This window comes from Tyto alba, unplaced genomic scaffold, assembly GCF_018691265.1.
Source record: "Tyto alba isolate M040663 unplaced genomic scaffold, T.alba_DEE_v4.0 Super-Scaffold_2, whole genome shotgun sequence".
NCBI classification, from domain to species: domain Eukaryota; kingdom Metazoa; phylum Chordata; class Aves; order Strigiformes; family Tytonidae; genus Tyto; species Tyto alba.
In genome coordinates this window covers 11,058,796-11,081,559 of record NW_024881282.1, presented here as the reverse complement: position 1 = coordinate 11,081,559, position 22,764 = coordinate 11,058,796, and the positions used below count along the sequence as shown (strand labels likewise).

The following is a 22,764-nucleotide window of genomic DNA, read 5'->3' as shown; positions in this document are numbered from 1 at the left end:
AGCAGCAACACTGCTGGCAACCTTCAAGACAGTGCAGCAGCAGAGAACTGGATTTGGCTCAGTCTGTAAGAGCAAATAGCATGTGTGGGGATTTCTTGGGACAAAACAAAGAAAAGCATCCATAAAAATAAGGATGTATGGCTGGAGGGTGAAACACTTTTAGTAAGGCAGGGCAAATGTGGCATTCAGCCCCAGGAGGATCCTATGCTGGCTGGCTGAGTGAGTGCGGATGAAAACAAAACCCAGTCTACTGAGAAAAGAAACATTCATATCATCTACCTTCTGACACTCATTAACCCCCTATTAGCTTATATAAATATTAATGATACTTCAGTATGAAAACATCCAGTTTTTTTGCAAATTTAGGTGTGGATGTGTCAGTTCAGAGACAACTTCCAGAAGCAGAATCACTGCTCTGGAAAGATGTACTGTCCTACATATACTATTTCTAAACCCACCAGTGCATCCTGCCTTAAATACTGCAGCAAATACTACTTTGGTAGTGTCAGGGGTCTGCCTCTGTTTAAACAGTGCCAGCAAGGGACTAAGCAAGGTTTAACTGAGTTTTTCAGACACACCAACATAATGTTAGAGTAAATTCATTGACATCAATGTGCAAGAGAGTGAAATTTTGTCTTTTGGCATGTTAGTTAAAATATCTCTTAATCTACATAAAACTGAAGAGAAGCTTATTGGGTTTGTCCAATATATGTGCAACACTAAACAAAATAATGTAACAGTTTGAATTAAAATTCATTGTTTTCTTCAGAACACAGAAAAGTAATAAATCAACACAGTAAATTACCCCTGCGCTGTGCTGTGAAATTAACAACCATATACATGAAATAAAAATAAGAATTTACAGCCCTAATCAATCATACTTTTTTTTATTAACTCCATCATCTGTTTTACTTACCTTCTTCCACATGCCTCTTACCCCAAAATAACTCACTCAGCTGAGGGTGGCCGTGACACTCCCATGGGCTCAGCTGGGAGCCGGCCAGCCCAGACACTCCACCCGCAGCTCTGCCTTCCTCCTCCTCCTCCTTCTCAGCCCCATCTCACATCACCCACCAAGGAGCAAAGAAAGCCCTGTGACCTCATGCTCTGCCAAAACAAGCTTGAGCCCTCCCAAGCATAAAAGTCAGGCTAAGAGGGAAATCCCTGGCTCCCCCAGCAGCCACACCAAGGTTTAGGCCGACCCGTGGTGGCTAGAGGGGCCAAGCACTGGGAATGCTTCCATCACTGCTGGGTGCATGACAAGGCTGGGAAACCAATGCGCAGGGGATGCCTTCCCCTGTGATCATGTAACGTGAAGAATCACTTCAGCTACTTAAAAAACATGTTACCTTCCCCCCCTCACAAAACTCTGCCTTGTGATACCTCTTGCACGCTATAAAGAAAAATCCCAATTTGCTGTCTTGGACCTGCTAAACTTAGGGAGCAGTCTCCATCAAACTGCAGAACAAGGCTGCCTTGTTCTCAAGAATGGATGGTTTATGGTTTCACATGTACTCATGTGCTACATTATTCACTTAGTGCTTGTACCTATGTAAATAAGCTCATGAAATAAAAGTGAATGCTGAGGCGCAGGCTGATGATCAGCTGTATGCTAAAAAAAAAAAAAAAAAATGAAGGTGAGAAAACAAAAACCATGGGAGGCTCCCCATGCTGCCTTTGCATACCCATCCAGCTGTGCTCATGTTCCCATCCTCCTACCCCACAGCACCCATATAACCCCCAAACCCACTGGGAAGAGCTTCTGCTGTCCACGTGCATTTGCCCTCCTGCAGCAGAGCCAGCCCCTGGCAAAAGCACAGGTCACCCAGGGTGACTTCAGTGACAAAGTCCTTCTCTGAGCAGATTTCTGCAGCCCTTGGCAGGAGCAACTCTTCCTCTCTCCAAAATCTACAGAGCAAATCGCAGGTGATAATTCTGAAAGGACTGAAAACTGTTTTCAAACAGATCCAAATGTATGTGATGTGTTTGCAGTTCAACAGTACCTAAAATAGCCACCCAGAGCTGTGCCAGTCTACAAAAATGTAGGATGTGGCAGGTCATCTACTAAAAGGTTTTTTCTGCCTACAGACACGGCATACAAGGAATGTTGTTCCTTCCACTATCTGGATAATAAACAAAGATTGTAAGATTTGGCTGCAGTTATTATGTCGTATCAGAACCAGGAACAAAACCTGAAGTCCCTCTGTCCCTGTTTGGTGCCTTGATCAGATGGCAACACACGCAGTGGTCCATGTGCCTCCAGAAATCTGCATGACCTGCATGAGCTACAAAGCAGCTGAAAGGAAGCTCCAGAGGAAGGCAAACACAGCTGGAAGCATGCTTCAGCAATCACTGAGGAGCATGAGACTGTGCAAAGGCAGAGAGAGGCATGCCATGAGCAGGGTGCAGCAACGCCCGGGGCATTCCTCTTCGTGATGGCAAGGACCATCCCAAAAGAAGACAGGGTTACCCACCTTTCCCAGATAACCGCATTTTCTGGAGTCAAGTTAGAAATGTCTGAAACACCACCCACCCACCAGACACACACCATAAGCTATGACATGCCCTGTGCACCTGTGCACTCTTTGCACTGTGTAACAAACCCAACTTTGTTGGTACAAAGCACCAAGTCCTAAAAATAAGAAGGAGGGGACAGGAGGCCTTATTCTCCAGTAATAGTGGGAGATTTCTTGCTGCAATATAACTAGGTGATCTAAGGAAATGATCTGTGAACCACGATCCATGCTTCTTTGCAGTGAGGGATGCCAAACTCCTCTCTCACATCTGCTTTCCCGAACCTCAGAATAATCTGGGTTTAGGGGATACTCACTTCTGGCTGCAAATCCAGTGAGAGGTTTAACCCCGAGCACATTATCAAAGCCCAATCAGTCAAGCATTGGAGAAACTTTTTAGTACCCCAAGAGTATCCATACTCTCCATCCAACTCCCATCTCTAGTCAAGGCCAACTTCTGCCTCTTCCCATGAAAGGATGTAAAAAACGTGGGATGCTGCCTTCGTGTTGCCTCTCAGCACCTGATTAGTCATAGGAGTGAGATGTCAGTTTGTTGGCACTGCTTAAACTTCCAAAGTGACACAGAAAATAAAAGATCCCCTTTCTCAGAAATGACTGCCCTCCCCCAGCAGCAGGAGCACGCTTGCTCAACCCACGTATGTGTCAACTGTTGCATACTTGGGTTCATGTTAAACCTTTTTGTCTTGATTATACAGCACACTGCTACATTTAGGGCTGCTGTGCAAAGCGCTAAATGAGTTATTGTTGTGCTGAATCCCAGTGAGCATAAGGGGCTGGCATGCTACAAACCTCTTCTGCGTGTGCAGAAGTCACCTGTATAAAACAACCAGAGTGTAAACTGGTGTTTTAAAGAAACTAGTACACTGCAGGGAGATGGCTGAAAGGAGCCTGGCCAGAGACCTCTGGGGGCACTCTCCAGGAAAATCCATTACGCTTTTATTCCTCAGACATCAGCATCCTGTTGGGAGAAAGCCTCCCGATGTCTAGGCTGGGCAGGCATTGCTCACCACATGTCAATACTTTCTTTCCAAGGGAGGACAAAGTCCTTGTGTTCAAAATGACAAACCTCCCTTTTGGGACAAAGTATCTCCATGCACACATGCTCTATCAGCCCCGTAATTTTCAAAGGCAGAAACAAATTAAAAGAGGCTGCCTTGCCCAGATCTCACTGCTCTGTGTTTGGCACCAAGGTGGATAGAAGGGAACGGTTTATCCCCTCTATGACAAATCACAGTCAGCCACCAGTCAGGATGTTCACTGAATGCAATGGGGGCCCTTCAGGGGTTGCCCAAGCAGCAACGTTACTCATCCTGAAGCCTTTAAGTACTCATCAATTTCCTGAGCACAAAATGAAGATGAACCATCTTCAGCATTAACTGTGAGAAAAAAGATCTCCTTGTTAGGGAAAATCATCCTTGCCCGCCACTCTGGCAGGAGGAAGAGCCTCCTCACACGCCGTGCCACCAGGCTAGGGCGCTGTGGGGCTGCAGCGTGCCCGGCTCCGGTCCTCGGCACGGCCTGAGCCCGGCTGCCGTGCGGGCAAGCGGAGCTGTGCCAGGCAGGTAGCTCTGAGGGAGGACCTGACAGGAGGGAAGCACAAGCCTTAAACATTGTGGAGTCCTAACTTCTGCCGCTTCGCCCAGATGGGATTTATGAGGTGGGGAGGGGGAGAAGGGATGCAGATGGAAGAGCCATCTTCGGCCATTGCAAGTGTTAAAAATAAGTGAAATATGTGCCTTAGGGCTCAGCAGATTGAACACAGTGATTACACATGCTCCCTGATTCTTCACCTGGGCTTATGCTTGAAAAGATCCTGACCCCTTCTTATGCTACACACTGCAACAGGATTGCCCAGCCAAATGCTGAAAGCCTATTTAGAGAATGTCATTTTCCTACACCAAATTAAAGACGCTCCCTCTCAGGTCTATTCCTTCTGGTTTTCTAGCTGTTTAGAAATTTGCAGCAGACGTAAATAGTTTGTTTTTCTTTTTTTTTTTTTTTTTTTTAAATCTAAACCCCAGAACAAAATAAGCATTACAACCAGCATTAAGAGCTGTGTGAAACCACTCAACTACTTTGATAAAGATCAGTCTACTGATGCAAAAGAGCCTCCCAACTCTCTAGCTCCAGACCATGCTGGAGGGTCCCCACCAGCCAGATAAAGAGCATGGGATGGCTGGGTACATTCCAGAGCAAGGACCACCTGTGGCCAAGCACAAGTAGGTACCCAGAAGAGCATCCAGAACCTTGGGCTATGTCTCCTGTGGCCATTTCTTCATCAGCCAGGCACCAGGGATGGCTGGTTCAGCAAAGACATCGAGGGCAGAGGGGTGTGCAGCGCCGGTCTGTGTGGGTGCAACACTCCACCGTGGCAGGGCCAGGCCAGCCAACAGCAGCACTTTAACTTAAAACTGTATCTGCGACACTGCACCCACAGGCTACATCCCCAGCCGTTAGAAATCAATGCAAACACATAGATTTTTTTTTTTTTTTAAAGGCCAGAGGGGATTTTAGATTACCTAAACTGTCTTTTTCTATAAAACTAGCTGTAGAATTACATCCAGCTACTGTAATGTGGAGCCTCATTACATGTGTTGGACAACTGTTATGCCACTCATTTCAGCGGTGACGTGCCAGCTTATAAAGGAGAAGAAGCTACTCCATAAATTGCAACAACTTGAATATGCTTCCTAGCATTGCTCTGCAAACTCAGTGCAGCAAAGTCTCATCCCTACAGGCCCAGGGAAGACACAACAGCCAAAAGCTACTTGGTGACCTACAGAAGTGATCGCTGCAGCAGCAAATCTGCAGCATGTCTTCTGCCAGTGCGTTCATGTACCGATGCACAAGAGGATGCTTTAGACACATACAAGATGCTTTAGACTCATAACCAACCAGAAATCAGAGGTTTGGAAAGCAATGTAACACCAGCAGATCCTGAAGGGGAGCAAGCTGATAAACATTTAAATTGCATTTTCCTGCCACTGTAAAGCAGCAGGATTTTGTTACCTGTTTTGGGATTGATTACAAAGAAGTTCTGGGGATTTCCACTTGTAATCCGGTAAGTCAGCTTTTCATTAGTGCTGGAGTCAGGGTCCTGGGCTTGGATCTGAATGACAGATACATCCTTTGGGGAGTTTTCCATGACAGTTGGGTAATAGATAGGTTCAGAGGTGAGGGGGGCATTGTCATTCATGTCCTCCACTTCAATGTAGACTTCAATGGTAGTGTAGAGTGGGACAACACCATGATCAGTCGCATACACTGTCAACCAGTAGGATTTGGTTGTCTCCCGGTCAAGAATATCTGCTGTGTAGATAACTCCTGTAGAAAAACAGCAAGCAGAGGATCTCAGGAATAGGATCACTGAAACATCACATCAATTTTGATTTGGCTGTATTACAGAAATGTGTTCATCATATAACAAATGTTCCACCCTTAGAAAAAATAAATTTGTGTATAAAATGAAAACAGAAACTGGAACTCGGGCATTGTGCCCTGAATCTTGCTCAACACCTCAATCCTTTGTCCCAAGAAATTTAGGAGTGATGTGAAAAAGATGGCTTTTCATAAGTCTCCTAATGTCATAGCCAATTCTTTGCTGGGACTTCATCTGGCAGAGTAACAGAAGAAACACCATTATTTTCTGCTGGTGATGCGAACTTGTACAAACATTGGTAGAGGGATACCACCTTTGACAATGAATTGCATAGGAGAAAGTGGCTTCTCTTTCCAAGCTCCTGTCAGTGCCCTTGCTACAGAAGGAAACCTATGTGGCAGTTTAAAATAAATCCATTAAAGTTCAGAAAATAAATGGTAAATTTAATAATGAGATCACTCACTGCACAATGCCAAAATCCTGGATAACAAGCAACCAAAAGCTCACATAGTGGAAGCTTTTAGACAACCAGTATATCTACTTCTATCATGGAGAAAGGAAGGGTTCGGCCACTCTACCACCTGCTTTAAGAAAACATCAGCTGGTTTTCTACCTGGTCCTAAGAAACCACAAAAGTGTCTTTGTATATAACAGAGCCTCAGAGACACAGGGTACCTATCACTCCACTGAAGTACCAGCCCCACTCCCGCATGGTACCTGCCATGAAGGACTTCCATCCACCTCATTTCTGCCTAAAATGATTTAGAAATCCATCCTGCTCCTGAAATTAACACCAAAACTGTGAAGACAACACATAAAAACAGATAGGGGGCCCTTAATCAAGAAACACCTACAAGCACTGGAAGACCTGCTTGTATTTGTATAGTCCAAACCTTCACTGACTTGAGCACTGATTGTGAATGCACAGACGATCAAATATGCCAGTACCACACACAGCATCAAAATAAGCAAATGCACTTTCCCACCATTTCTGCAACACATATACCAAGAACATTTTCCTCTCCTAATACAGCATTATTAAATTAAATTAAATCTTGGGTGACACACTAATGTGGTAGCTCTCAAGCTTGAGATATGCTAAAAATAACAGTTAACTCATGTCATTAGTAGATGGAAACTGGTGGAGAAGTTGCAGGGCATGACAGGAACACAAGAAACTAGAATTTAGTCTCAGATGTGCTTGGTGCCACTTAGAACAACACTCAATTAATCACTAAAGAAAGATGTGCTCTAAGATCAGTACCAATAAGGGATGTTCATGTCTTTTGTCTTTGTTTTTTTAAGGATCATGCTGAACGGAAAATTTCTATGACAGCCTGAAGTCTTAGAAAATCTTGGAAGACACGTAAATAGGCAGAGAGGTGTTTCAGGCAGACTTTGGGCACTGCTAAGGAAGGTGCAGGCTCTGTGCTCAGACACTCTGCAGAGCACGGGCTGCCAAGGAGGGATCCTCCTCACCAGTACTACCAGGAGTCCTTCTAAATGAGGTATGTAAAGTTCAGATGTCATTTATCTGCATTATTCCTCAGCCCCAGTCTTTCAAGTTATACATCAAATCTAGCTTTTTAGATTATATCAGCAATTAATCCCTTTATGACACTGGATTCAGACAAGACCTTTGGTTCAAAAGTTAACTGGTAAGTCTATTCCATTTCTTGAATAGCAGCCATGAAAATGATGGTCCTGTGCTCCTGAGACATCAGCAGAAGGGATGGATTTGATAGCATGACAGAGTGTCTGATGTCTGATGCTATGAACAGCCCTGATGCCAACCCTCCCAAACATTTCACAGCAGAAAACATCTTATACTGAAGTTTACTGGCAAACTTATTAAATTGCTTTTATGATGGGTAGCAGCAAGAGGGGAATGATGTAACTTCTGTCCTAAGGAACTACCATTCCTGGCATAAGACAGAGGAGCCCACAGAGCAAGAAGGGATGCTGCCTGTTCCCAAGGAGCCAGGCCCCGGCTCCTGACATCCCCCATCCAACTCTGCTCTGGGCAGGAGGAAGCACAAAACTCACCACACAGTTATAGAGATGACTGATGTACTTGCATTTGTCTTACAGGACAAATCTCTCTCTAAAATTTTCTAAATAATTTTTGCAATTTGTGATTTTTTTATTATGTTTTTTAATGTAAGTTTGAACTGACAAGTATTTTCATACAACTTGACCAACCAATCATAGATAGATAGAATAGAGTGGAAGGGGAGAGAAGCAGTACCAATTCTAGTCATGTATGGGCCTAGGTCTTTTTCTAGTAATATCAGATCCATGTCCTTCTTGCTCAGATATATTATTCACCCAACAAAGGTGAGTAACACAGCACTAGAAGACAAAGGCAGGGTGTATTCTAAATATTCTTCTCGGCAGCAGCCTGTGCTACGTAATGACTTTCTGTAGAAACATGGGTGAAATACGTAGTGAACTGTGATGAAAATGCCTAGAAGTCCAGAAGAGAAATTACATCGCAGGGATGAGAAGAGCCCATAATAAATGACACCTCATGGAAATAAATAAAAAAAATAAAATCCACGTAGGCAAGGTTCAAGAAAAAAAATGATGAACATTAGTGCTCCTAGAGATGCTGATTTCTTCAGAAGACAAGAAGAATTATTTTAGATCTTTAAACAAAATTTGAAGCAAGTACGGTTTTCCCCCAGTGAGAGCACAGAAGGTTTTAGCAGATTAACCTCTGTTTATGAAGCTGAATTTCACCAATATAGAGCTGATAATAAATCTATCTTCTGAGTCATTCCTTCATTTTATGACTCCTGGCAACAGTTACTTTCCATTTCTGTATTTCAGAAGGAAAGGATCATTGAACAAGTGTTAGCAACTGCCAACGGGTCTGCTACACTGGTTCTTCTTTTTACTTTTGATTTATTAAAAGGTCCCAGATACAAATTAATTCCTTTTGCTCAATATGTCTTGTCATTTCACCTGTCACCACCACACAGCAGCTTGGTAAGTAAGAAGAAGGTCTTTGTTCACTTACAGGTTTTCCACATGGAAACCCTCACATTGCCCCAGGAACACCTTCTACCATACTCTTGAATGTCCTGCACAAAATGTCTCCTTGCTGTCTAGCCAAATATGGGTCTAAAGTCAGTACCCACAAGAATGCACATGCTGCCTGAATATTTAACCAATCTCTCTACATAGCTATAGACACTACTTGGGTAAGGACACTTTCCAGATGGATGTCAAACTTCATCTTTGTATGAGGTGTTGACTCTGAAGACTAATAATGACACTTGAGTATCAGCACTGCTTCACGATGGCTTGAAGAGCAAAAAGGCTGATAGAGCTGGCATAAGGATCCGCAAAGTATTACCTGGGGCAGTCCATAGGTAGGCTCTCACCCACTTTAGCTGAGTGAATGTATGGGAATGGCCAAGAACATTCCTGGATAAGACTACAAGTTGAGAAAAGACCACTTACTTCAAAGCTTATAGATATTAACAGATACTAAAAAAAGACAGGACTTTGTTTTCAGGGCCAGGAGAGCAGAGGGGAGGATAGGCCTTTGGGAGCAGCTCTAAGGCTTTTCTTGGACAGCTTTTGTGGTGCGCTCTTCCCAGCTGCCTGCTAATTAGAAGAGAAGTATGAACAAGGTAATGACGTCTGAGCTAAACAAATCAAGAAGTAAGAAGAAACACCAGCAGAGATCCTAAAATTTCAAAGTGAATAAAAAAGTTCCAAGATTTTGCAGATGCATTTCTGAACAAGACAAAAAAACAGATGTTCCCATCCACTGGGACTCTATGCTACGGAGGCACTACTGCATTTTTACACGAGGCAGCTGAAATCCAACTGAGCAGTCTGTAAGCCAGCTCTTTATGTTACCCTTGGCCAGATTTTGCAGTATCCCTGAAGGACCGAAGCCAGCACTTCCTCAGGCCCAGGGCAGTCTCTGAAATAAAGCCAGCCATCAATCCAAAAAGTGGTGCCACAAATATGCTTGCCACTGCATTCCTCCAAGTACATTTGCCCCATGCGATTTGCCAAGCACCACGTGCATTACGAACACTATAAGTGAAAAATAACAAGAGAGTGCATTAATGTCTGATTAGAATCCTGGGCACATTTATATGTAAATTAAGTGCAGCCCTTGGGCTCGGCAATGTGCCAGCAATGCAAAGGTTGTGTGCTTGTTTCTCTTAAAGGCTTGTTTTCCCTCTTTCCCTGGGAAAATAATGGGATTATGTTTTCTGTATGGCTCCTGCAAGTGGCACACAGTGAGATGCTGCATTATGAAGGGTGAAGGCAAAAACAAAAAAAGTGAGAAGTGAGTGGATATTAAAGTGGGCAAAGAATTGGCAAACTGGATTTCCTTCCTGACTCTCCCACTGATTTACGGCACATATTTCAGCAGACCACTTGAAATGATGCCGTCCACTCAAAAATTATCTCAAAGTTATGTATTTATTATAGTCATGAGAAATCAGAGAGGCTCTTAAAACAAAAAGGCCTTAGAGAGGCCTTTTTATTTCTTTCCTCATCCCTTTTTTGCCCCCTGCTTGTTTACCTTACATGTTTGACAGTACTTTGTGTATAGGTCGCGTGATGAATGGACCTGCCACTGCTCTGCAAGAGAGTGTTTACTGGAGCTGTCAGCCTGGGTTTTTACATAGGTGCCCATCGCCATGGATATCTGCTTTGCACATACGTTCCTCCTAAAAGTCAGATCATCCTTCACGAATACTCTCAATAGCACAAACACTGAAAGGAGTTCAATGTTGGTTAGGATTTTTTCAACTCAAGATTAAAAGACAACTTGGTGGTCTAAGAAGCTGGGCAAGGAAAAGACAGAAGAGAGTAGTGAGGCTCTTTAATCTAGCTGAGAAGAGCAAATCAAGGTCTGATGGCTGGGAGTCAGTGGTGGAAAAAGGAGAGCGCAAATACTCCATGTGGAGGATATCTGGCAGGAGCAACTGCTTGCCAGGGACATGCCAGAATCTCCGATCATTTGTCATCTTGGTACTGGGGCGAGACAATATAACCTATTCTCCTACCCAAGTTATCTGGCCTAGATGCAAAAAGTAATGCAGCATGTGATTTTGTTGAGTGACTCAGTAGCCTGTGTTATAAAAGTTGCCAGTGTAAGTAGTCATACTCTCAGTTTCAGGAAATGATGAGCAAGGTGCGGGGAGGTTCCTGCACAGGCAGGAAGAGGACTGTATTGGAAGTATCTGTTACTCTTCCAAGAACTTCTATGACATGTGTTACAGAAAATCCCTAATTATCTCTTTTTCAAAATACTGCAGTGGTTTTGCAGGGGGACATCATGTTTAATACCATCAGCTCTTCTCAGTCGTTCAATTGAGAAGAACCTCGATGACAAGGTGTTGCTTGTTCTCATCCCTTTTCGGGAATGAGGTAAATGCAGAAATCTGCATCTCAGACTAAGAAATTAGAAAAGGCCAGATAAGGTGAACAGCCCACTTATTCCTGAACCTTGACCCAGTAGTGGCCACAGAGGAGGGCAGGAGGAGTGAGAGGCAGCAAAGGCAGAGATTGTCCTCAGTTCCAGCTGCAGTGCAGGATGGAGGTGACACTATGGCAGCACACCCCTAGATCTTCCCAGATGCCAGAGTTCAGCATGTCCCCACCCAAAGCTAGCTCCTTGCTAGTGCAAATGTAAGCTTTAGTCGTTAAAGTAGCTATAATCTTTAAGATGACTCAAGGACTACAAGGGATAGATGCACCTTCCTGACTCCAGCTGCCAGAGCACCTGCAAACTCACCCTCAATATGTGCAAGGGCCACGTCAGCTTCTGCCATATGAAGTGCTACAGAAACATTTCCAGAGCCCTAAGTCTGCTCCTCCCTTGTCCAGCTTCAAAACAAAGGGGCAAAAAGCAGAAGCTGGTTTGTCCACAGATTAAAATGAGAGGAATGAGGCATAGTCAGGAATGCTTACTGACAGCAAAGTACGCAAGGCTCTGTTTCATCCCTCAAATTCAAAGGAAGAAAAGAAAAAAAAAAAACAGGGATTCCGAAATGCTACTAATTATTCATGACTCTCATCAGACTCCATGAGTCTTGTGGCAGTAAACACAACACCTTGCTTGTCACTGAGCCATCAGCCAAAGGTCCTCTCTTGCATTGCCATGATGGAAAAAAAAAAAAAAAATAAATGCAGCTTTAGAAAAAAAAAAAAAAACAGTTGAATAGTTATGCTTTTTTCAAAACTTGTCAGTCTAAAATACAAAGGGGAAGAAAGAGTTTATACACAACTCATCTGTCCTCACTGAGATGAAGGCTTTATATCCACTTACTCCCACTCCTGTCCTGAGCTCGGATGGATCCTGCCCCCACACATCGTTGCACAGTGGGGCCATGGAAAGATTTGTGAGTGTAAATGCAAATGTCAGAGCTAATCCAGATTCCTTGCATTAAGCAAAGATGTGATTTTTGAAGGATGCTTAGCAGAGAGCTATCGTAGGCAGGGTAAGTTTAAAAATACTGCAAGTCCATTATTCATGACCAAATATAAAATCATCCAAAATGGCATGATTTGTAGACAGGAATTTCACACCCAATTAAGGAAGAAAATTTATGATTTCAGGAAAGCTAACATTACGCCTAACCCATATATTTTTTTTATTTAGGTCCTTCACATAGAATGGCTCTGGTGTGTATAAAAGCAGAGTGCATACCACATTTAGCAGATATTTATTTAGTTACTTCCATTAAGGGTAAACTGTAAATATAACCCGCAGGATTAAACAGCTTTAGCGTAACGAAGATGTGAACCTGAGCACCGATGCCAGACAGATTCAGCTCACTGGGACCAATGAAGCCAGTGGGAATCAGAATAAACCATACATTATATTCACCCCTTTTTAAAGTCCTCTCAAGCTATGAATCACCAGTGCCAGTTCTGAATACGGACAGCAGTATCACATCAGCCACAAACTCAAACGGAGCATGAAGGAGACCTATTGCTCATCCCCCCCACCGCTTGCAGCCGGCAGCTTTAAAAATCAGGCTCCTTACTCTGGTGATTAAATGCTATTTCAGCGCCTTCATTTAAGCCCCCCCCATTGTGCAAAGTGTGGTCTCCCGTTTTTATTTTATTGCACAAATTTTCTAGGCTTTAACGCATATTAAATTGCAAACCCAGCTCCTATTGAAGTGAATGGAAATATCCCCATTGACTTAAATGGAGACTAGATCATGCCCAGGAATGAGTCCAAAAGCAATATTAACTTTGTGAGACTATATATACCTAGAACTTCCTAATATTCTTCTTTCTGGTTTAAATAAAAAACAGATATAACAAGCCATGCTTGTCAAACAGTGCAAGAGAGATATCATTCCCATCTAGGGCTTAATTTTTAATTTTCTCTTTTTTACTGGTATTTTGAATGTACAAATTTACTGCTACCTCAAAATGCAGTGTCTGCAGTGAATAGTATGTCTGAATTCCCAAAGCAGTAAAAGAGAATTAGAAAGCCAATTCTCAGCAATGCTATTTCCACTGATATTGGATTAGCCTGCAAATATACCTTTTACCATGTTATCACACACAATATCATGAGTATCACAACCAGCCAGGATTGCAACAAGGACATTCGACACGTTAATAAGTGTAATATATCACCATTTAATAAGTAAATAGTTAGAAAATGTAGAGGTTTACAACTCTTACAGGACAGGCCATGCCATCATGTGTTTCAGAGGACAGTTCAAGAGTGGGCTCTTTCCAAAGGAGGGTCCACCGCTGCTGTTGTGTGCACAGCGTTGGGTGCTCAGAGGGGCTGCAAACCACTTCTGCTCAGCAGAAACCTCCACCAGGCAATGGTTTAGACCAAGCACAGACAGTTGGTCTGAAATCCTGAGCAGGTAAATATATATGGAAACTTCCTCTGACCGCTGAAGTCTTAGGCCAGACCACAGCCCAGCCAAAGCCAGGGATACTCGCGTGATTTGGATATACAGTGCAATCGCAGATCAGGTCTGGCAGGGGTCATTAGATCAGGTACAGCCCCATTGGCACAGCTCGCACGACCGTGACCTTGACATCAGGCTGGGGATGGTGTCCTGCCTGAGCACACACCCCGGTCAGCCCTGCCTCAGGCTGCAAAACACAAACATAACTTTACTTACTACAGGCAGAGGGGAAGTTCAACTAATTAAAGGTGATAATCGAGTTTAGGTCTGGTCAGTGCCCCCTCAAATCAAAATAATACGAATAAATGTATATGTATGTTTACGGATTTGTCAACATTCACACATATGAATATATGAATATTTATATAGAATATAGCTATATGCATATATGAATAGCAACAAATATGGAGTGTGTGTGCATATATTCATATATAACTATGAATGATGTGATTCAAAGGGTAAATGTTGTATAACAAATTAGCAGTGCCACCCACCACGGGGACTGGGTTTTCTCATGGGTGTGATTGCAGCTCCCCGGGTGTCACAAAGCAGACACCAAGGCTGTGGGACTGCTGCCACGAGGGCAGACTTCCCAGGAAACCAGCATCTTAATGGCACTGAAATAGAGGCACATCTCAGATTAGATGCTTGACCGTCCAGGTTACTTGTATTTTGAGTTTTGAGGCAAGATTCTTCCTCCTGTACCTTCAAATGACTTAAATTAAATGCTGCTGGTTTCCTTTGCTTGCTTTATTTGGGATGGGGGGCGGCGGGAAGGCTTACAACTTCACATCAAAATGAGCTATCACTTAAATACGACATCTTCAAGGTCACTTACACATCAATTTTAGAGCAATTTTCTAAACATATCATCAAGACACTGAACGACAGGCTTAGTCAAATAAATTCTCTACCTTCTTCATTTTATGAATTAAATGAAATAAGATGTGCCAACATTTTCACCTGACTAGGCTTTATTATGGTTTCCATATCTTCCATCACATCCCTCTACTCATTTAAAGAGATATCCATATTCACCTTGATTTAGTATTTTTTTCTTGAAAAAGAAAAAAAAAAAAAAAAAAAAAAAGAATGTTACATGGATAAAGAAGATATGCACAATGGACAACTCTGGAAGAACCAAGTTGCCTTCAAAAGCACAAATGCTATAAAGAAACCTTCTAATTTAAGAATAATCTCTGTCAAAGCTTAACACACTCCATCACTGCTGAACAATGCAATAAAACCCTGCAGTAAAACCAGGCTGAGAGGAGCCATGAAGCCCCAGCGATGATTAAACTGCTGCCACGTACTGTTTCCTACTCACTACAAGAGTTTGAGAATGACGGGACAAACTGTGACACCACTCTGACAAAAGGGATGTGCTGCGAGCCCGTGTGGCTTAAACCACATTGTTCAACTTTTATCAATGTTGGGCTGCTGCCAGCACCCCTTTAACCCCGGAAGATCCACCTTCCTCTTCAGTCTCAGAGGCACAGCAAAATACAATGCCTATTTATGGGATGAACTTTGTGCTATTCGATAGACATGCACAGGCTCAACTTCTCAGCCAAAGGGGCATAAAAAAAAAAAAAAAAAAAAAAAAAAGTGAAATTTTGTGACTGTGGCAGGTATTGTGCAAAATGCAGATACTTCAAGCTTTTATAAAGGCTTGAAGGAAGATCCACTGTGGGAACACATGCTTAATGTGAGAAGAACAACAGCTGATGGTATAATTTCACTCTATTGTCTATGTATTATCTTTTTTTTTAACTTTATTTTAAAGCACTTGTGGCTACTGGGTTTCCAGCCACACGTGAATCACAAACTGTGAATTCTCTTCAATATTATAACCTCTCTGTATGCATTTATCCCTCTGTATCTGTCCCTACAGCAAACTATGTGTTCTGCCTTGTTTTCTGAGCACCACTGGGATTATAAAACTCTTGTGTGTCTTGTGTACCTCTGCAGCCTTCCCAACTAAACTGAACATGGGGATGGTACCAGCAGAAATCCTCACGTTGCTAGCACCAATGATGAAAGCTGTTAAACCTCAATAATAACCTGTTTTTACAGAGGCATTTTTTTCTCAAAGGGTCTGGCTAATGCCCAGAGTAACTCAGATTTTCTGTACATCCTCTTTATTAGATTAATAAAGAGATCAAAGTCTGACCCATGTGTCCTCTGCCAGGAGGACTGGGAAGCTATTTTAAAAAGACGAGTTTGCTCCTGGTTATTTTAGAAATGAGATCAGAAGGGGAGCAAAGCTGAAGCAGGAAGAAGAGATGGAGAAAAAAGGCAAAGGATGCTCAAAAGGATTCAATAAAAGTCTTGGCAAGGGACTTATGTGCAAGGTCCTCTTCCTTTACACAGATCTCTGTCTACAGCATGAGAGGTTGTTTTGGGAACCCTTCTGCAAAATCTGTGCCAATCTACTTCGGCTGTTTTGTACCCGTGGTGAGGGAGGTAAAGGGAAGCAGAGGCAGCTCTGCAGGGGAGCCTGGTTGCTGGGGGAGGCTGCCCTGGAGAGCGAGGGATCCCTCATACCGAGGAAGGCAATGCTGACCCTACTGAAGGTCAAGTACAACATGAACAGGCACTGACTCTTCTGATGGGTCTCAGCACTGAGGCGTGTTGGCCTGGGATGGTTGGCCTGAGCAGACACAGGACTATTGGGAATATTCCACCTAGTAAATGGCTTTCACCTTTTAGTTATATGTATTATACTGGAAACAGAATCATAATTTCCACACCACCACCCCCGCTCATGTTGCTGTTTCTTTCAGCCCACAGCAAGTGAATAACCTTATGAAAAGAGTAACAACATTAACCCTGAAACCTGCCTTTATCTTTCTCTCTATCCAAATATAAACCCAGAGGAGCAGTCAAAAAGGAGAGAAAGAGTACTTCTGAAAGGGGGTTTAATAGCTACGCCGCACTTGAACATGAACACCACAGGGAAGAAGGGAGTGTGATGCACAGAACCAGCACTGGAGCATCATTTAACCCCCCTGCATGGCACAGCTGTGTTTCCTCTGCTTGGAGGTACTGTGCATGACTCTGGAGTATATTTTACAAAGCTTGTCAAAAAATTGTAGAAGATTAAAAAAAAGAGCTCCACAAACAATATGAGGAGAAGAGACAATGATTTACAGTAAGAGAGTTTAAGGATTCAATCTGCTAAGCTTATTAAAAAGAAGATAGAGAGGCAACTTGATTAGAAAATCTATGTAAAGTTCATGGGGAAATACCGGGAAGTAAAGGGCTTTTTAATCTAACAAAACAAGGTGGAGCAACATCTAATGATTGGAAACTGAAGCCAGGAAAATTAAAATTAGCGATCAGCTTGATACCTTTCTTTATTATTTATTTTTCTAAAGTGTGCTATTAATTCCCAGAATAATTTCTTCCTCTCTCTAGACATCTGCAAATGAGGGCTACAAACTGTTGGGTAAGAAACATTTCGTGGCAAATGTATGCTATGCTTTAGTCAGAAAAAGATCACTCAGAAAAGAGGTATAAAATTGATATATAATAGACAGAGATATAAAAAGGACAAAACCAACTGATCTGGTCTCTTCTGGCTTTAAGCACTATGGATCTCTGAACACTATACAGGTGTTTTCTCCAAGGAGCCTGGAGAAAGGAGGTTCACTGGATGATGCTGGGCTGAGGCAGAGCTCCCAGCCTCCCCATCTTCACTCCCATCGTCACTTTTGTTGTCCCAACAGCCTCTGCACTGCCATCCCCATGGAAGGGAAAAAATACAGCCAAAGAAACAACAGCTCCTGGGATCTTCTCACTGTCACATAGGAGGGCATGCAAGAAACCGAAGAGCCTGTTCTAGAGATGTGCACGAGGCATTAGAAGCAGCACATCTGCCGGCCGTGACCAGCGGCGGGCCTGGAGCAGCGCCCACCACGTCCGTCTGGGCTGAGCACCGGGAGGGATGTACCACGGGGGTGGCAGGCAGCGAGCAACCCAGTCCCCGTCTGTGCCTGAGGAGAAACTCTCAGATTACAAGAGGCTCTCAGGCAGCCAACCTTGTGGCTTTGTAAGAACAATCAATTGCCCTTGTGTTTCTCTGAGTGAATTTTCCAGTGGATAAGGGCTCTTCAGGCAGTATATACTCTGTCAATATGAAGCATGATGCGGTAGCAGAACATTCCTGTTTTGCAAGGCAACACACTGTGAAATGCAGACGGGATGCACTGAAACCTGAAGTTTTATCTAGACCCATTTGCAAGACTCTCCTCAGGTCTAGAAAATTAAATTTCTTCCTCTGTATCAAACTGGCTTTATATACAGGGGCGAGGGTGTGCAACAGTCAGCATGTTAAAAAAGAAGTGACTTATTTGGAACCAGGACTACTGCTTTAAACTGCCCAGATCAAAGCATTTTGTTTTTTCTTAAGTACAATTTTAGGTGTACTTTCTCCTCTCTTCTCTAAAGAGGCTGAGGAAGAGACCCCCCGCTTTCATCCTTCATGTCCAGAGCGTGTAAAAGCACCTCAAGCTGCTGCTTCTGCTCTGGGCAGAAGTTTCAGTGGCTGCAGCAGAAAAAAATCGCAAGAGGCTTGCCCGGAGGCCAAAATTTAGTACAGATCACCTGTCAATGTCAAAAATATTAGGAGCACCTTTTGCCATTCACTTCTGAAAGGACATGCGTTCAGTTTCCCTTGTTGAACAGACACCAAAGCAGTGTTGGTCACACTCTTAAGCACAAGAATGAGTCTTACACCCCTGATCACTTTCACTAATGGGGAATTACCGTCCACAAAGCAGTCCCTGTGAGACACCCTTTGAATAGATGCTGCAGGAGAACCACACTGGCATCATGTTTTCACCCACAACCATTCCAGTATTAACCAAAGAGGGCCACAACCATTTGTGGATGACTGGTAACTGATGGTTGAGAAGCTGAAATCTACCAACTAATACCACAAACTACTCTTGATGCCTTCATCTGAGCTGGCAAGACTGCTGATGAACTGACTCTGTCTCTTCCATTACCTGAGATCTGAACTTGCAGACCTGAAGAACGAGCAAAAAGGGCAGGGCAGGGCAGGACAGGACAGTCCTTGACTATATGCTGAATTTAACTGTAGCCCTAATGAAGTAACTGCGGAGTTTAGTCTTTCTTTTGAAGCCCAAATGGGCAGGCTGAGGAGCTGCCTACTTAGAAGGCATCAGCTTCTAAGTCAATTTTTGCACAACTTCACCAGCCCAACAATCCTGTCTTGAGTATAATTCAAGCACTTTCACCTTCCTTGAAAGTTCGCTGGGTTTCTGATGGTCTTTTTTTTTTATGGAAGACAGTAGGCTGCTCCTGCAACTTTCTCTGAACCTCCTTTTTCTCATTTCCCAACATCTACCCCAACAGAATACATCTTTCACCAAGAACAGTCATCAATGTTCAAAGATTCCTCACAACTAAGCTGACTGTTCCCTAGCATGGCAAAAACATCCACAGAAATTGCCAAGTGCAATCCCAGATATTTCTGAGCATCTTTCTAATAGGAAGGTCTTAGGGACAGTGACAAGCTTTGCATGGGAGGCACCTCACCTACAGCTGTATCTGTGATTGCAAAAACTGAAATAACTAAAATTCATTTCCATGTTGGATTTTTTCCAAAACCCTTTGAGCAACCTTATGGTAACTCCGCAGGAAAAAACTGCACATTAAGATAGTCAGAACTTTAATCTTCTACCTTGCATAGAGGAAATAGAGCTGGGGTTATAATGGCAAACTTAGCACAGACTCTGCACAAGCAGACCATAATTATACTTCTGTTTCACTCTTAATACTCTGCATGATAACAAATCCAAGGTTCAAATAGTGTAAGGGAATATGCTGGAGTATATTGGTGGGAAGTACCATTCTTTTAATCTTGAGGAAGTGTTAAACTGACATTTATCTTCAAAAATCTTCCACAGGTAGGACAGTCTTCTTCAGACAAAAAAAAACAGAAGGGAGCAGGAAGCGGAGATACACAAGGGACTGTGGCAAATCAGAGCATTAAGATAAAAGCCTCAATGCAGACAACCCTACCGTGATCATCGGGAACGGTGCCAGTGACTCGGTGGCTGCTTCCTTTTGGCTCTAAACAGAGCGAAGCAAATAAATGTGCTCTAGCTGCTGCTCTCCAAAGTATAGCCTTTCATGTAAGACATGAAACTCAGCCCTTATGCCACCAGAGTCCTCTGAAGTCATGGTGCTTTCTGCCAGCTTTCACTGCCCACTTCTCCAGTAGATGTTGTGGCTCTATCCAAGATGCCAGGAAGCAGAGAGGGCAGCCTGGCACCCAAGGGGTGCCGAGACATCAGCATCCACCCAGACAATCTCTTGCTTATTTGGGGCGTGGCTCAGATGCAATCAGTAGGAGTAAGTATTGAATTCCCTAGCTGGTATATATGTACATGCACATAAACTGCAGTAGCTCAATTTTAGTGTTTTGTGATGAGGTGAACTAAGCTCCCTAAAGAGGCAAGGAAAGTCAACGTCTTGATAAAGTAAATAATGAAATGTTGCAGTACCAATATACGCCATGTGATCCCTTGAGGGAAACCCCAAGCACAAGTCCTAATGAAATCAGACACAGAAAATAAAGGCCTCGCTGTGGACACAACCCTTATGTGCTCATTATGCACCACAGTGACTTCTATCATTTTATCACACTTACTCATCCCAGCGAAATGTTGTATATATGTACAGACAGATACGGTATATATAAAAACACCTGCACATTTACTTGCAGATACATATATTCTAAATGAAAGAGGCCAAAAGGAAAAGTGATTTATTTTCATTTCTGTAAATGGCCAGACCATAAAATGAATAGTATGCTTTCTCTGCAAGGACTGCCTTACAAATCCATCATTGTATGCAGTTCAAAGCTTTCATAAACACTAAGCACTTGAATTTGCATTTGTGAATATTTTAGCTTTTAAAAATGCCCTTGTATTTTATGTGTTAAGTTCTTAAATACTCAATAATACCAGTGTGGGCTTCGCCCAGGGCTAATTGATGGGCTGCATTTAAGAGAGGAAAAGTCTATTTGTCTATTTATACACAATTTTGAAATGGAGATAATATTTTCACTGTTTGAAATGCATCAGTAAGAGCAAATCATAGAATTGAATTTAATTATTTATTTATAGTGCAACTTTGCCGACTGTGGAAGCAATAAGCCCAACCAAACAAAAACCAGGAAATTATCCCAGATCCAAGAGCAGGAGGAAGCATGGCTCTCTCTAATTGAGTTTCCTTCACTCTTATCTTCTCAAGATCCCTTAGATTGTTTTCCAATTTTCATTTCCATTTCTTCCATTAAATGCCTCTAACCCATGACCTCCATTTACTGCCACCCATTTATCTTCTGTTCTTAATTGAGATGTAACATGTCCACTTGTCCAGTGCTGAGCACTAAAACTCTGACAGCACGATTGATAAATACTGGCTCCTTCAGGAAAGCTTGCTTGGGAAAGTACAATTCAAAACTCAATTCTTGAACAGGTAAGTCTGTTCTATTAAACCTGAGTTTACCTTATAAATATACTGTGGTGAGGACCAAACCCCCAATAACAAATAATAACATCTTTGGGTTTATTTCCTTTTTCTGCTGCAAGATGGAATTAGATTTGTTTTGATCCTGGAGGGGTACAGGGTGACAGGGCCAGTGGGAAGAAAACATATACGGCAGCTTTCAACAGTCAATCATTTTTTACTTTCAAATAGAATAATTTTAAATGCAGTGGTTTGCAATCAAACTCCCTCCCCCGAGACTCAGTGTACAGCAATTTTAGAAGGATGGCATTGTTTAAAAAATAGTTAGACCTTACACAACATCACTTCAGGAGCTGTTGACAAACATTAATAAAACTCCCAGCAGCCAGGTGCTTCTACACCTATTTAACAGAGGGGTAAGCCCAGAATCAGAGAGTCAGAAATACAACAGAAGGGGAAGAGTAAAGCTCCAGCTACCAAGCAGTCATCTTAATCTCACGTAGTAATGCTAAAATAAAGCAAGAAAGAACTGAACAGCAATATCTCAGCCTCTTGGAGCAGTGAAGTAAAATTAATACAGCACCCCAGGCTACTATTAAATTGTAAAATTTAAGAAAACATATTGTGGTCAGGCATTCAACCTCTCAAAATAAATAGATGAATCACTATATGCTTATTCTAAATGACTACACGTTTGTACCAGTGATATCAAGTAAAATACAAATTTGCTGGGATCCTGAAGGCGAACATTCAAGAGGAAAATTTGTCATTTAAAACCATCATACCAAGAACTAGGCTGGAAAGCTCCACAGTCAAAACATCTGAACATAGCACACTCCTATTTCATACTACAGAGGTGTGACTGCAAATGGTGCTGACATACCCCAGGCAGCTTTAATTTTAGGTAGAGGCTTGGTACTGATAGACTGATAGTTGTGCTGGTAAGGTCTGGAGGAGGCTACATGAACCACAGCAAGGTGTCCATGCCCAAAGGGTGCCCAGCGGCAGCACAGCCACGCTGCTGCGTGAGTGAGTGCCGGGCATCTCCCCAGACACTCCCAGGGTCGATCCAAAGTGGACAAAGGTATCCAAGGAGGTTGGAGCACTTTGAGTCATGTCTGGAGGCAGCCAGGAACAAGAAATACAGGTTGCTGTATCTTACTTTCTAAAAGGTGACAAGCAAACCAGCTCTTCTCCCTGTTTTGCAGTAGAGTCTCCAAAAACTGAACCAAGGAGTATTTTGCTATGTATGAGTGCCATTTAAACACATGGCGACACTGACAATCAGGTAGCTACGTGGTTCCCAGCTGAGCAGAATATTAAACCTTCTGTTACAGCCATTTATAAGGTGAATGCTATGCTGGAATTACTCCTGCTCTCTCCCTGTGTCTGGATGTCTGATGGCCACAGTGAATCCCAC

General features: G+C 42.9%; 1 protein-coding gene across 10 annotated transcripts in view; it reads right to left on the bottom strand.

Moving 5' to 3' along the window:
• Nucleotides 1–22,764, bottom strand: part of FAT3 (FAT atypical cadherin 3) — a 418,659-nt gene that overhangs the window by 224,230 nt on the left and 171,665 nt on the right. For all 10 annotated transcript variants that reach the window (XM_042792184.1, XM_042792182.1, XM_042792186.1 and 7 more), the window contains one exon: nt 5,544–5,858. In XM_042792184.1, coding sequence (XP_042648118.1) covers nt 5,544–5,858 — 315 coding nt within the window. The remainder of the gene's footprint in view (nt 1–5,543; nt 5,859–22,764) is intronic.